At 43.5% G+C, this 14671-nt stretch overlaps 1 protein-coding gene across 3 annotated transcripts; it reads left to right on the forward strand.

Moving 5' to 3' along the window:
- The first annotated feature begins 5958 nt into the window (after positions 1-5958).
- Positions 5959-11999, forward strand: gtf2a2 (general transcription factor IIA, 2). 3 transcript variants are annotated; one of them, XR_003934124.1, is made up of 5 exons: positions 5959-6159; positions 8570-8674; positions 9275-9401; positions 11732-11830; positions 11867-11999. XR_003934124.1 is itself a non-coding variant. In XM_030122495.1 (4 exons), exons 1-4 carry the CDS (start codon positions 6088-6090, stop codon positions 11755-11757), a joined length of 330 nt encoding a protein of 109 aa, XP_029978355.1. In that variant the 5' UTR covers positions 5959-6087; the 3' UTR covers positions 11758-11999. The 3 variants fall into 3 exon arrangements, 1 of the variants encoding a protein (XP_029978355.1); XR_003934126.1 differs by having other exon boundaries at positions 11732-11828; positions 11879-11999; XM_030122495.1 differs by having other exon boundaries at positions 11732-11999.
- The last annotated feature ends 2672 nt before the right edge of the window (positions 12000-14671 follow it).

Here is a 14671-nt window from a genome sequence, read left to right on the forward strand (position 1 = left end):
GATTGGAACCTTTTGAACCGAGATGCATTTGGCCCCCGGGCCACATGTTTGAGAGCCCTGGGTTAGAGGGTTAGGCCCATGGGTTAGGGTCCACAGGTTGGACTAGATATCACCGATGTCAGTCACAGCAAAAACCATGTCTGACTGTGGGTGAAACATGTGCTCATTTTTCCTGTGCTTCCAGTGGACGTTATTAACTCCACCCACATCCTTAAAACATGACAGAAGTTAATGAGAGAAGAGACATAATGAAATCTGCAGATCAGTGACCTGGAGAGAAAAAAAAAAAAAGAAAAAAGAGATGGAGATGGAAGGAAAAAAGGAAGGAAGGAGCAGACACACAGACAGACAGACGGACGGACAGACAGACACACACACACACACACACAGAAAGACAAACACACACACACAGACAGAAAGACAGACACACACACACAGATAGACAGACACACACATACACAAACAGACACACACACAGAAAGACAAACACACACACACACACACACAGAAAGACAGACACACACACACACACACACAGATAGACACACACAGAAAGACAAACACACACACACAGATAGACACACACACACAGAAAGACAGACACATACACACAGAGAGACAGAAAGACAAAAACACAGACAGATAGACAGACACACACACACACACACACAGAAACACACACACACACACAGCCCATGAACCTCTGAAAAATGTTGACAAAAGAAATGAAAACTTTTTAGAATATTAAATTTTAAATTCAACATCTAATGTCGACCAGTTCTTTTTTCATGGTTTAATAAAATTTTGAATTTTTAAAAAAATGACAAACAGAATCTAAAGCCTGACTCTACATTTGTTCCTGTTTTCTGACTCTATTTAAACCAGTGGGGTCAGCTCTCATACGTGTCTTTAGTTTTCATGTATTTCCTAAGTTTGGTCTAAATCATGTGTGTTCATTGGTCATTCTTGTGTCACATGACACTGTAGGTTTGGATTACATAACAACACGACCACAACACGACCGCTCACACAAACCATGTGGCACTGACTCCATCCACATGTGCAAATTAAATCTGCAAACAAATAATTAGTCCAGTCAATGAGGACAATTAATGACGACGTCCTCTGAGACTGAATCTGCATATCTAATGAGCTCATTAGCATAACAGAGAGAGACGGAGCGGCGCCACCTCCACCACCAATTAATCAGATGTTTAACCTCCAATGACCATGAGAACCAATGGGTGAAGAGTAGGGGTCCAGGATCAGGTCTGGACTTAAGGGGTTTAAGGATCAGGTCTGGACTTAAGGGTTTTAAAGATCAGGTCTGGACTTAAGGAGTTTAAGGATCAGGTCTGGACTTAAGGGGTCCAGGATCGGGTCTGGACTTAAGGGTTTTAAGAATCAGGTCTGGACTTAAGGGGTTTAAGGGTCAGGTCTGGACTTAAGGGGTTTAAGGATCAGGTGTGGACTTAAGGGGTTTAAGGATCAGGTGTGGAGTTAAGGGGTTTAAGGATGAGGTCTGGACTTAACAGGTTTAAGGATCAGGTGTGGACTTAAGGGGTTTAAGGATCAGGTCTGGACTTAGTGGAGATAGATGGATGAATACATACATTTATTTTTCACTCCTGAGGGTTAGGGTTAGTTAATAAATACAGTATATTTAGTGGATACTGTCTCCAATAACACCAGAAACGTCTACAGTAACACCAGAAATGTCTCCCATAACACCAGAAAAGTCTACAGTAACACCAGAAATGTCTCCCATAACACCAGAAAAGTCTACAGTAACACCAGAAATGTCTCCCATAACACCAGAAAAGTCTCCAATAACACCAGAAAAGTCTACAGTAACACCAGAAATGTCTCCCATAACACCAGAAAAGTCTCCAATAACACCAGAAAAGTCTACAGTAACACCAGAAATGTCTCCCAGAACACCAGAAAAGTCTCCAATAACACCAGAAATGTCTCCCATAACACCAGAAAAGTCTACAGTAACACCAGAAATGTCTCCCATAACACCAGAAAAGTCTCCATTAACACCAGAAAAGTCTACAGTAACTCCAGAAAAGTCTCCAATAACACCAGAAGAGTCTCCAATAACACCAGAAAAGTCTCCAATAACACCAGAAAAGTCTCCAATAACACCAGAAAAGTCTACAGTAACACCAGAAAAGTTGCTAGATTTGTCACGAGACACTTGACAAAAAATGTCGGCAAAAGGGTTTGAAAAGCTGCAAAATTTAGCAGTCAAAGTCTCCAAGTTGGCAAAACTGACCACCACGAGGTGATAATATGGGAAATGTAATTGGGTGTGCCGTGTCATGTTACCACATGACGTCAGTAAATGCCGAGTACTGATTGGCTGGACAGGCCCAGGTGACCTTCTCACGAGAAGTGTTATACAGTGAGATTTGGACTGCAGGACTATTCAGACAGAGAGGGCAGACGGGACTTATCCGCTGGGTTACGCCGGTCTAGAAACCGCTGAAACCAGAGGAAAGGCCGGCCCCCAGCCCTTGGTCCCACCCCAACAGCAGCAGTACTCACCCTGGTGTGGGCCAATGGACACTACCCTGTGGGCTGTCCATGCATTGGCAACAGCTGTTTGGATTTTTTTCCTGGCACCGGTCCACTGACCCACTGACTGATGGGCCCACTGACCCACTGACCAATGGCCCCATTGACCCACTGAACCACTGACCCACTGACCGACAGGCCCACTGACCCACCGGCCCACTGGTCCACTGACCCTCTGACCCACTCACCCACTGACCCAGCGGTTGACCTCCCAGTCCTCCTGTTGACCAGTCCACCGCTGCCTTAAACCTCAGCTGAAGTCGGTTCCACACCAGCTGATCTAATGATCCTCATAAATGAAGTTATGAATTGACCTTCTGAGTGGAACCAGCGTTCCAGAATCTGCAGAAAATGAGATAATGAAGTGAGCCAGAAACAACAGGATGAAGAACGTGTCGGCCAACACGAGGGGAACGCCAGCGGAGGCCGGCGGAGGCTGTGATTGGCTGTTGGATGTGCTGCGGCCGTACCTCCGGCTGACGCGCTCATTAAGTGAAGGAACACTTCCCCTGGTTGGATCCATCATCATCAGGCCTTCATCTGCACATGCTCAGACCTCCACCGCCGCCGCCGCATCATGGATCATTTTTAATAATTTCACTTTATGTCGAGCCAACACTCCTTCCCAATAATTACATTTTCCCTCCTCGTCCGTATTTACCGAGCGCCGCCGTGCTTTATTTGCCTTCAGCGTTGAAGACTGAGCGAGGTCAAAGGTCAGAGGAGTGGCTGGCTAAACAGATCTGTTCATTAGCAAACAGCCGTTCACAACGTTCAGCCGCCGCATCCATCACACGGAAACGCTGAGAACAGCAGCGGCAGCAGCAGCGGAAGGGTGGGCAGGCAGGCAGGTGGGTGGGTGCCGAGGCGGAGGCCGGACAGAGACCACCGGCATGGACAAGGACGCACAACAACACAAAAACACACAAAAACAGAAAAAACAAGGATAAACACACAAAAACACTCAAACACAAATGCACACAAAAATACACACACAAACACAGAAAAAACACAGATAAACACAAAAACACACACAAAACAGAAAAAAACACAGATAAACACACAAAACACACAAAAACATACACAAATAAATACACACACAAAAACACACTAATTATTTATTTTATTTTGTTGTTTGTCTTAAAACCCTTTTTCTTTTAAATTCATGGATTATATTTATTATCAAAAAACTTTTTCTTTTGTATTAATGATTTTGTTGAATTATGATTAAAACCCTTTTTCTTTTATATTAATTGATTATATATAATCATTATTAAAACTCTTTTTCTTTTATTTCACTTGATTGTGTTTAATTATTGTTAAAACCCTTTTTCTTTTATATTAATTGATTGTATTTGATTATTATTAAACCCTTTTTCTTTTTTGTTAATTGACTATATTTAATTATTATCAAAACCCTTTTTGTTTTGTGTTAATGATTTTGTAGAATTATGATTAAAACCCTTTTTCTTTTGTATTAATTGATTATATGTAATCATTATTAAAACTCTTTCTTTTATTTCACTTGATTGTAATTAATTATTATCAAAAGCCTTTTTCTTTTATATTAATTGATTATATTAAATTGTTTTTAAAACTCTTTTTCTTTTATATTAATTGATAATATTTAATTATTATTAAAACCATTTTTCTTTTACATTAATTGATTATATCTAATTATTATTAAAACCCTTTTTCTTTTACATTAATTAATTATATTTGATTATTATTAAAACCCTTTTTCTTTTATTTTATTGGATTCATCCACTTCTCACTGATACTAATGAATAAAGATAAAACCTTTTCCTTTCTATGGATGATATTTGTCATATTTTTCGGTGTTTGGTGATTTAGTTCCTCCTGGTGGTCAGTGGTGGAACGGTCTTCTGTGTTTCTCTGTTGGTTCGGTGTTTGGTGGTTTAGTTCCCCCTGGTGGTCACTGGTGGAACTGTCTTCTATCTTCTTCTATTCAATCCTGTTTATCTGTAAATATTTGCAATTTTGGTGAGTTTCTTCTTTTTTTGTCTGTTTTTTTTCCTCCAGTTTCATCGTATGTGAAAAGTTCTGCTGATGAAGTCTTGGACTTTTCCTTCATTACATCCTAAAAAAACTTAAATTCAGTAGTTGTTCTGTCCAATAGTGTCACAAACACGTGGTTGAATATCAGACATAATTCAGTCTGTACTTATTTATGGAAGTTTATTTAATCACCACAGTGATTTAAGAGATGAAGGGACCAGAGGAGAGAAGAGTGAACTACGGCAGTTATGGGGGGGGGGGGGGGGGGGGGGTATGGAAGCTTTTATCAGACCAGTGGGCAGGGGGTGGAGCTGAGATTAGATTAGATTAGATTAGATTAGATCAATTTAGACTAGATTAGATTAGTTTAGATTTTATTAGTTTAGATAAAATCAGTTTCGACTGGATTAGATTAGATTAGATTAGATTAGATTAGATTAGATTAGATTAGATTAGATTAGATTAGATTAGATTAGATTAGATTACATCAGTTTAGACTGGATTAGATTAGATTAGATTAGATCAGTTTAGACTGGATTAGATTAGATTAGATTAGATTAGATTAGATTAGATTAGATTAGATTAGATTAGATTAGTGTCTGCCAGTAGACCAGTGGTGAGAGCTGTGGTCTATTGTATGGGAGGCATGAGTTCAAACCCCAGGCAGGTCAGTGACTTTTGGGCAACACGGTGGTGCAGTGGTTAGCACTCGTGCCTCACAGCAAGAAGGTCCTGGGTTCGATTCCAACACCTGTCGACAGGGGGTGGGACCTTTCTGTGTGCAGTTTGCATGTTCTCCCTGTGTCTGCGTGGGTTTCTCTCCAGGTACTCCGGCTTCCTCCCACAATCCAAAAAAAAAACACGCACTAATAGGTTAATTGGTTAATCTAAATTGCCCATAGGTGTGAATGTGAGAGTGATTGTTTGTCTCTATATGTCAGCCCTGCAATGAACTGACAACTTGTCCAGGGTGTAGCCTGCCTTCGCCCCTATGTAGCTGGGATAGGCTCCAAGCGACCCCCGTTACTTACCCTAGTGAGGATAAAGTGGGTTCAGAAAATGAATAAAGATTAGATTAGATTACATTAGATCAGACTACATTAAAATACAGTAGATTAGATTATGTTAGATTAGACTGGACTAGATTAGAATAGATTAGATTAGTTTTGATTATGTTAGATTAGATTTGTTTATATTAGGGTTGTCGAAATTAACGCATTTACGCGGATCAATCCATCATCATGATTAATTCTAACAATAATAATTAAAAAAAAAAAAAAAGATTTAATTTTTGGGTGTTTTTTCGTGTTTTATTGTGAAGCCGAGGCCGGAAGTCCCGTTCCGTTTCCGGTTTGTGGCTCCAGACACCGCCGACTTTGCCACTCAGCGCCCGTGTGCAGCGGAGGGAAAGCCGTTAGCTCCGTTAGCTGTATGAGCGGTGGGACAGTGGGATAGTTCCGCTCGGTTCTTCCTTGTGTTTCCACCATGGCCTACCAGCTGTACAGAAACACTACTCTGGGAAACAGCCTGCAGGAGAGTCTGGACGAGCTCATTCAGGTACAGTCTGCAGCTAGCTTATCTTAGCTTAGCTTAGCATAATGCTAACGACACCGATCGGTTTCAGGCTTCAGTAACCAGCTGTTTACCTGAGTTTAGTGGGGATATACAGACTACATAAAGTGACAGTCATCGGACTAAACATCAACTCCACTGTTCATTCAACATCAGCAACAACTACATGGAGCGTGTTTTTATGTCCTGATGCTAACATCTTTAACTCAACAACATCTCTATATTCCACGGGGACTTTAGCCTAGCCTAGCATGATGCTTACGGCACTAACCGGCTTCAGTACCCAGCTGTTTTCCTGGTTTTAGCGGCGATGTACAAACTACTGAAACTGACACTGTAAGAAGCAGTAAACTCATCCAAGTAAAAGTAATCCAGGCCATTCCGTGTCGAAAATCAGCATAAGCAGAGGCTACATTTATGTTGTCGGTGCGTTCCCCGAATGCTAACGTATTTACATCCATAACATCTCTGCATTCCGCTGGGAGGTTAGCATAGCCTAGCATGATGCTATCGGCACTAACCGGTTTCAGGCTTCAGTAACCAGGTGTTGAGTCCAGTTTACAGGTGCTATACAGACTACAGAAGAACAGTCAAGTCACCGAAGTAAACCTTTAATACAGCTGTTTGTTCGGCAAAATTTGCACGAGTAAAGCCTAGATTTAGCATGTTGGTGCTAACATGTCTACCTTGTCTAACATTAAATTACAGTTAGTTGAACAGCGGATGATTCTATAATTACAGTTTACATTCTAAACCACACAGCAGGAGGACAGGATCTAAACTAAAAGGTTTAGATCAAGTACTAATGTGGAAATGAAGAACCCTGATCAGATCTGAAGACGACAGCCGCTCACTGTGGATGTTTGTGATAGTTTTTCCATATTTGTGTCCATGGATATGCATGATAAAGTGGGACAGAATGAAACCAAACTGAGTTTGTATAACTAAAGCTTTTTTGAATGAGCTCATTCATGCAAATTTTTACTAAAATAGACAAGGCCTACATTTTGATTGTGCAGCCAGTGGTTGTTTTGTTCTCTTTATTCATTGAATGAAATGTAAAATACCAGGGGCCTCATGTACAAAGACTTGTGTGGATTTCATACGTAAACCTGGCATATGCTTAGATCCAGAAAAGTCCGTACTAGCAAAACAATCCACATGAATAAAACTAAGCGTACACCCAAATCCAAGTTCACTTCCTTTATACATCCCAATCAACGTCAAATTGACCGCGTATGTTGAAGTACCAGACTCCTTCCTCTCCATGCCCACATTTAAATATGCTAATTAGTATAAACGGGGCCTGCAGGTGGGATTCCCTCTGGGCTTCCCCTCTACATGATCACATGATGTCAAGGTGGACACGAAGCGGAGGATGAAACAGGACGGAAAAAGAGAAGAGGATGAACTCAGCCCATTTGAGCAGAGTCACTGATACTGTGGGTGACACTGGTCTAACAGGGGTGACTGGGATCATCCCCAAAGTAAATATATTTAGTATTAGTGTAAGTCACACATTAGTTCATTCTACGGGTCATACAATAGTCTAATCACAGCCAAACTAGATAAAGGTTCATGTGTGATCATGTCAGAATATCAAAGAGGAAATCAAAGACTTTGACTCATATTCAATTACTCAAATTATTATTTTCCAGCAATGAGACAAAAGACAGTGAGATGCAGTATCAACCTCCTGTCACAGAGGCGTCCTGCTGCCTCCCCGGTGTTAGCCGATCCTCCGGTCCAACAGCCAGCTACAGATGCCCATCTGACCGGAATGGGTCTGTGCTCACCTGAGTCACAAGAGGACATCATGAGGACAATCAGTGTCAACAATGAACACCTGGACTGACTTATAAATGTTCCCACAGACATTAATCCTCCATTAAATGCATTTATAAACCAGGGAATTTTGTGTCCTTGTCTCTATATATTTGTTATTGGGCTGAATGTTCTCCCAGGCAGGATTGGCATTGATGGGTCCAGGGTTGGTCTGGTTCTGGTGGTGGATGTGCTGCTCTGACAGTAGGATGACGTGTTGGTGTGTTCATTGTTCATCTGTGTATCCTTGATGTGCACATCACTCTGTGGAATGACCTTTTCCACATCATTAACAGTTTCCCAGTGTCACCTCCAAGTGTTGCCAAAGGTTCCAAAGCACTAGAAATGTGCGTATGCCAGCTATGGAGTTGGAGTGGAGGTCAGCACATTTCCACGGTCATTCCACTCTTTATACATCTGAATGTGATCGTGGAAAAGGACGTACGCCACGTTTTTGTGCGTGCGCAGGCTTTATACATGAGGCCCCTGGTCTGTTGTTGCTAACATCGGGGTGGGGTGGCCCTGGGTCCTGGGTCCTGGTCTAACGTGGCCGTGTGCTTTGTGTGTCCAGACTCAGCAGATCACGCCTCAGCTGGCCCTTCAGGTCCTCCTCCAGTTTGATAAAGCCATCAACACAGCACTCGCAAACCGAGTCCGCAACAGAGTCAACTTCAGGGTGAGTCCCCTCTGACCTCTACAGCTGTGAACACCCCATGGTCTGTAAACACCATGTTCACAGCTGCATTTCCATTGGTCACATGTGGATCCGTGGTAGAACCTCACTTCCTGTTTGACGTCTACATAAACGTTGTGATCAGTCGTCTAAAACAGTGGAGTTGTGGTCTGTTTATGTCCCATCTGTCATCGCTCTTATCTACATATGTTTATAGTCTATACTTGTACTTCTAGTATTTTTATATTGTTAGTTTTTTACAGTATCTTTATGCCTCTGCTTTTTATTTTGTTGTCTTGACCAATGAAATTCCTGATTGTGGGATCAATAAAGTCTCCTCTAGTCCATCTAATGTAATCAGTCTAATCTAATGTAAAACACGGCTCAACATTTAATTTGTAGTTGAATGGAAGACACGGCAGCCACCTTTGTAGATTCTGGACAGTGACTGGTCAATACAGCTGTCAATCACATTTTCTATCATCAAATAAAGCGAGGTGATCAGCAGATGAACTCAGTCTACTGTCTATCATTCCATACAGTGTGTGTGTGTGTGTTTCTAGTGTTCATTGTCAGTGACTGGGTTCTGGTCTGGTTCTGCAGGGTTCCCTCAACACATACAGGTTCTGCGACAACGTGTGGACGTTCGTCCTGAACGACGTGGAGTTCAGGGAGGTCACCGACCTTGTCAAGGTCGACAAGGTCAAGATCGTCGCCTGTGACGGAAAGAGTGAGTTGACCTTTGACCCCAGTGTGGTCAGACTAGAACAGGGTAGGGCTGTAACCGTGTCATGGTGTTACGATTCATCAGAATTTTAACCGTCACAGTTAATGGTCAAGGCCGCCAAAACCCCTCTGATAAAATACAGTAGATGAAGAACCAAAGACACACCTCTATACGCTTCAGCACTGAACTGAAGCAGCGTCACAGAAGCTGCATTCAATGTTCCACCAGTGGAAATGACACAGAAGGAACCAGCTTCTTCACAAATTCAGAAAAGCATCATGTATTTATGAATCGTTTTGACCGTAAATATATTTTTGATGCAGGTTCTCTTTTGTTTTCCTAGAGTTTGTGTTCGCTACCATCATGTACACAGCTTCAATTTAAGCTCCCATCGACCGACCCATTCACACCAGTGTGTACACAGACGCTTCAGACTGTCAGAGAAGCTTCAGCTTTTACAGACAGACCCTTCAGACTTATACTTGGGGGTGTGGCACAGGGGAGTTTATACTTGGGTGGGGGAGTGGCACAGGGGGGTTTATACTGGGGGGGGTGGCACAGGGGAGTTTGTACGTGGTGGTGCGGCACGTGGGTTTATACTTGGGGGGGGGGGGCACTGGGGGGTTTATACTTGGGGGTGTGGCACTAGGGGGTTTATGCTTGGGGGGGGTGGCACGGGGGTTTATACGTGGTGGTGCGGCACGGGGGTTTGTACTTGGGTGGGGGTGGCACAGGGGTGTTTATACTTGGGGGGGGTGTGGCACAGGGGGGTTTATACTTGGGGGGGTGGCACAGGGGGGTGTATACATGGGGGGTGTGGAACAGGGGGGTTTATACCTGGGGGTGTGGAACAGGGGGTTTATACTTGGGGGGGGGGGGGGGGGGGGGTAGAATAGGGGGGTGTATACGTGGGGGTGTGGCACTGGGGGGGTTTATACTTGGGGGTGTGTGGCACTGGGGGGGTTTATACTTGGGGGGGGGGGGGGGGGGGGGCGTGGCACAGGGGGGTGTATACGTGGGGGTGTGGCACAGGGGGGTGTATATGTGGGGGGTGTGGAACAGGGGGGTTTATACTTGGGGAGGTGTGGCACAGGTGGTTTATACTTGGGGAGGTGTGGCACAGGGGGGTTTATTCTTGGGGGGGGTGGCACAGGGGAGTTTATACTTGGGGGTGTGGCACTGGGGAGTTTATACTTGGGGGGATGTGGTACAGGGGGGGTTTATACGTGGGGGGTGTGGCATAGGGGGGTTTATACGTGGGGGGTGTGGCATAGGGGGGTTTATTCTTGGGGGTGGGGTGGGGGGTGGCACAGGGGGGTTTATACTTGGGGGTGTGGCACAGACTTTACCCCCAAGTATAAGCCCTGTACAATAATGGTAGTGGTGGTGAAACACTGGTGAATTCTGTGATGATAATCATAACACCAAACTCTGTAATGGTTCCATCCTTAGAACAGGGGTGTCAAACATGTGGCTCATGGTTCAAAACCAGCCGTCAGAAGGTCCGATCAGGACCAAGGGATGAATGGGTCACATACCATTATTTAACCTGTTATTAAATATATTTAACCTGTTATTAAATAATATGTAGCCTGTTATTAAATAATATTTAACCTGATATTAAATAGATTTTGCCTGTTATTAAATATATCTAACCTGTTATTAAATATTTGCTGTAGATCTTCTGTAGAAGTTTGAATGTGCTTGGATTCACGAGGCCCTGTTGAAATGGCACTTTGACTTTTTACATGAAAACAAAGACAAAAATGTGTTATTCTATTGTTGTATTTCTGTAGGTATTGTTCTATTGTTATTGTTCTATAGTTACTGTTCTATTGTTATATTTCTGTAGTTATCGTTTTATTGTTATTGTTCTATAGTTAGTGTTCTATTGTTATATTTCTATAGTTATTCTTCTATTATTATTCTTCTTTTGTTCTATTGTCATGAGTCCATTGCTCTTAATTTTCTTTGTGGTTTGACTTTTCTGGTTGTTCAGGTTATTTACATTTTCATTATGTAATTTTACTGTTTTTGACTGGTTCTAGGTTATTATGGTTCTGGTCCAGTTTAGATCATACTGGTCTGAATGTGGAACCTGAACCTTGGATTGGTTCTGGTCCAGTTTAGATCATACTGGTCTGAATGTGGAACCTGAACCTTGGATTGGTTCTAGGTTATTATGGTTCTGGTCCAGCTTACATGACTTTGACCCCCCCTGTATATTAGATGTTTCAGGTTCATCCTAAACTCAGCTTCCGTCCATTTATTTACCGTACTGCCACAGGTTCTGTTGGTGTTCTAACAGGTTTGTGTGTTCTCTTCCTTTTCAGATTCGGGCTCCAACGCTGCAGAGTGAACTCACATGGACCTGGACTGTACATATAATTTATTACAGCAGCGTCACAGTCCGACTGGGTTTCAGTCTGTTTGTTTCAGTGTGTTTGTTTGTGTGTTTGTTTCAGTGCGTTTCAGTGCGAGTGTGGGCCGGTCACTGTACCTGCAGTTCTTTTTTATTATCTCTTTACAGGACATTTCTGTTCAGTTTGTCTTATTATTGAACTGGATCATGTTTAATAAAAACTTTATTTAAAACACAGGTGTTTTAAGTTTCAGTGCGTTTCAGTGTATTTGAAGGTGTGTTTCTTTATAGGTACATCTCAAATATTCAGTATTTTTTTTCACTCGTTTCAGAAAATGAAACCCATATATTATATAGACTCATTAGACAGAGTGAAATATTTCAAGCCGTTATTTGTTCAAATGTTGATGTTTATGTCTTACAGATAATGAAAAAACAAAATTCAGTTTCTCAGAAAATTAGAATATTATCAATAAAATCAATTTTTAAAAAAGGAAATTTTAAACATAAATGTCAGTCTTCTGTAAAGTCTGTTCTTTTGTATGAACTCAACACTTGGTTGGTTCTACTTTTACATGAAGTCATGCATCAGTGTGTGTTGTCATGGAGGTGATCAGCCTGTGGCACTGCTCAGGTGGAATGGAAGCCCAGGTTGGTTTGGTAGTGTCCTTCAGCTCATCTGTATTGGCGGATCTGCTGTCTCTGATCTTCAGACCAAACCAGCACTGACTGCGGAAAGTCCAAAGTCCTCTGTTCAGATGAAAGTACATTTTACATGTCATTTGGAAATCAAGGTCCCAGAGTCTGGAGGAAGAGTGGAGAGGCACAGAGTCCACGTTGAAGTTCAGTGTGAAGTTTCCACAGTCTTCCATGTCATCTGCTGGTGTTGGTCCACTGTGTTTTCTGAAGTCCACAGTCCACTAGCCCATCTACCAGGACATTTTAGAACACATCATGCTTCCTTCTGCTGACTGACTTTATGTAGATGCTGATTTCATTTTCCAGCGAGACTTGGCACCTGCCCACACTGCCAAAGATACCAAAAGCTGATTCAGTGACTCTAGTGTTACTGTGATGGAGCAGAAAACTCACCTGACCTGAACCCCATAGAGAATCTATGGAGGATTGTCCAGAGGAAGATGAGAGACAGCAGATCCACCAATGCAGATGAGCTGAAGGACACTATCAAACCAACCTGGGCTTCCATTCCACCTGAGCAGTGCCACAGGCGGATCACCTCCATGACACCACGCATTGTCCCAGCTGTGATCTGGCCAAAGAACGGCCCATACCTTGGTTTTGGGATGCCCTGCGCTCCAGAACAGTCTGTCAGGAATGTTGGCGCTTTAGTGGCTCTTCTTCTGACCTCTGCCACCGTCACCGTCATCCACCACCCAACCATGGTTGTCCAGTACACATCCTCACAGATCCTCAGCCTCAACCTCCATGCACCCCCCCTCACCGGACATTCTGACAACAACATTCTTCTTCTTCTTCTTCTTCTTCTTCTTCTTCTTCTTCTTCTTCTTCCTTACATCCACCCGTTCTAACTTTATCATCCATTCCGCCGCTGAAAACACTATTCCATCACTCTGGTCCGACAGCACCATGCACCATCCTGGACTCTGCTCCAACCACATCCGTATATGTCATCTGCGCACTGGTCACATGACCCACTACAACCTCCTCCCCGTTTCAACTTCTGCCACAAGGATTTCTCAACCAAAGCCCCCACGTAAAGCCTACAAACACTTCACCTCCACCTACTGCACAGCTCTCAACAACGCCCGTACCAACTACTACTGCCAAGTCATACGCTCCAGTTCCACAAACCTCCACCACCACCCTGTTCTCCACATGTGCTCAGCTCACCAAACCCAAGGACAACATCTCCTCCACATTCTCTGCAGAAAAATGCAATAACTACCTGTCATTTTTCCACTCCAAAATCCAAACCATACACATCACACTGAACTCCTCTCTGTCCACTCACTCTCCCCCAGAATCTGGCCTCAACTCACCCTCAAACCACAGTCTTTAATTCTTTGCCCCCTTATCCCTCTCTGACACCACCAAACTCTTTCTCCACTCCTAAAAGCCTGCATCCCTACTATCAGCCCACTCATCAACAACATCATCAACACCTCCCTCAGCTCTGGAACTGCCCCTCCCACTCTCAAACTAGCCACAATTGCACCCCTTCTGAAAAAACCTGGCCTGGACCCTGACAACCTGGACAACTTCAGACCCATCTCCAATCTCCCCCTACTCTCCAAAATACTGGAAGGCGCCATCATCTCCCAACTCCAACAACATCTTCTCAACTTCCAGCTTTTTGAAACATTCCAATCTGGTTTTGGCCCCCACCACAGTACTGAAACAACCCTCCTAAAAGTCTCCAATGACCTCCTCCTCCTCGCCGCTGACTCTGGTTCCCTTTCCATCCTCCTCCTAGACCTCAGTGCTGCATATGACACCATCGACCACACTGTCCTCCTCCACCATTTACAATCCATGGGCACATCTGGCACAGCTCTCTCCTGGTTCTTCTCCTACCTCTCCGGCTGCCATCACTACATCTCCATCAACAACGTCCAATCTCACACCTTCCCTGTCACAACCGGTGTCCCCCAAGGTTCGGTGCTTGGGCCCCTCCTCTTCATCATCTACATGTTACCCCTTGGACACATCATCCGTCACCATGGACTTCATTTCCACTGCTACGCCGACGATACCCAGGTTTACATCTCCACCAAATCCATGTCCTCAGTTCTTGTCTCCACCATCACACACTGTCTGTCTGATGTCCAAACCTGGATGGATCAGAACTGACTCAAACTCAACAGCAGTAAAACAGAACTTCTCATCATTGGTCCCAAAGTTCTCCTCCCCTCAGCTCAGAACATCTCCC

Source organism: Sphaeramia orbicularis, chromosome 3, assembly GCF_902148855.1.
Source record: "Sphaeramia orbicularis chromosome 3, fSphaOr1.1, whole genome shotgun sequence".
NCBI lineage: Eukaryota > Metazoa > Chordata > Actinopteri > Kurtiformes > Apogonidae > Sphaeramia > Sphaeramia orbicularis.

Bases quoted from the DNA above. Each gene is read 5' to 3' on its own strand.
- gtf2a2 (XM_030122495.1), top strand. From the start codon at position 6,088: ATGGCCTACCAGCTGTACAGAAACACTACTCTGGGAAACAGCCTGCAG. The intron at 8,675-9,274 runs GTGAGTCCCCTC...CTGGTTCTGCAG, and splicing joins GCAACAGAGTCAACTTCAGG to GGTTCCCTCAACACATACAG. The intron at 9,402-11,731 runs GTGAGTTGACCT...CTTCCTTTTCAG, and splicing joins CGTCGCCTGTGACGGAAAGA to ATTCGGGCTCCAACGCTGCA.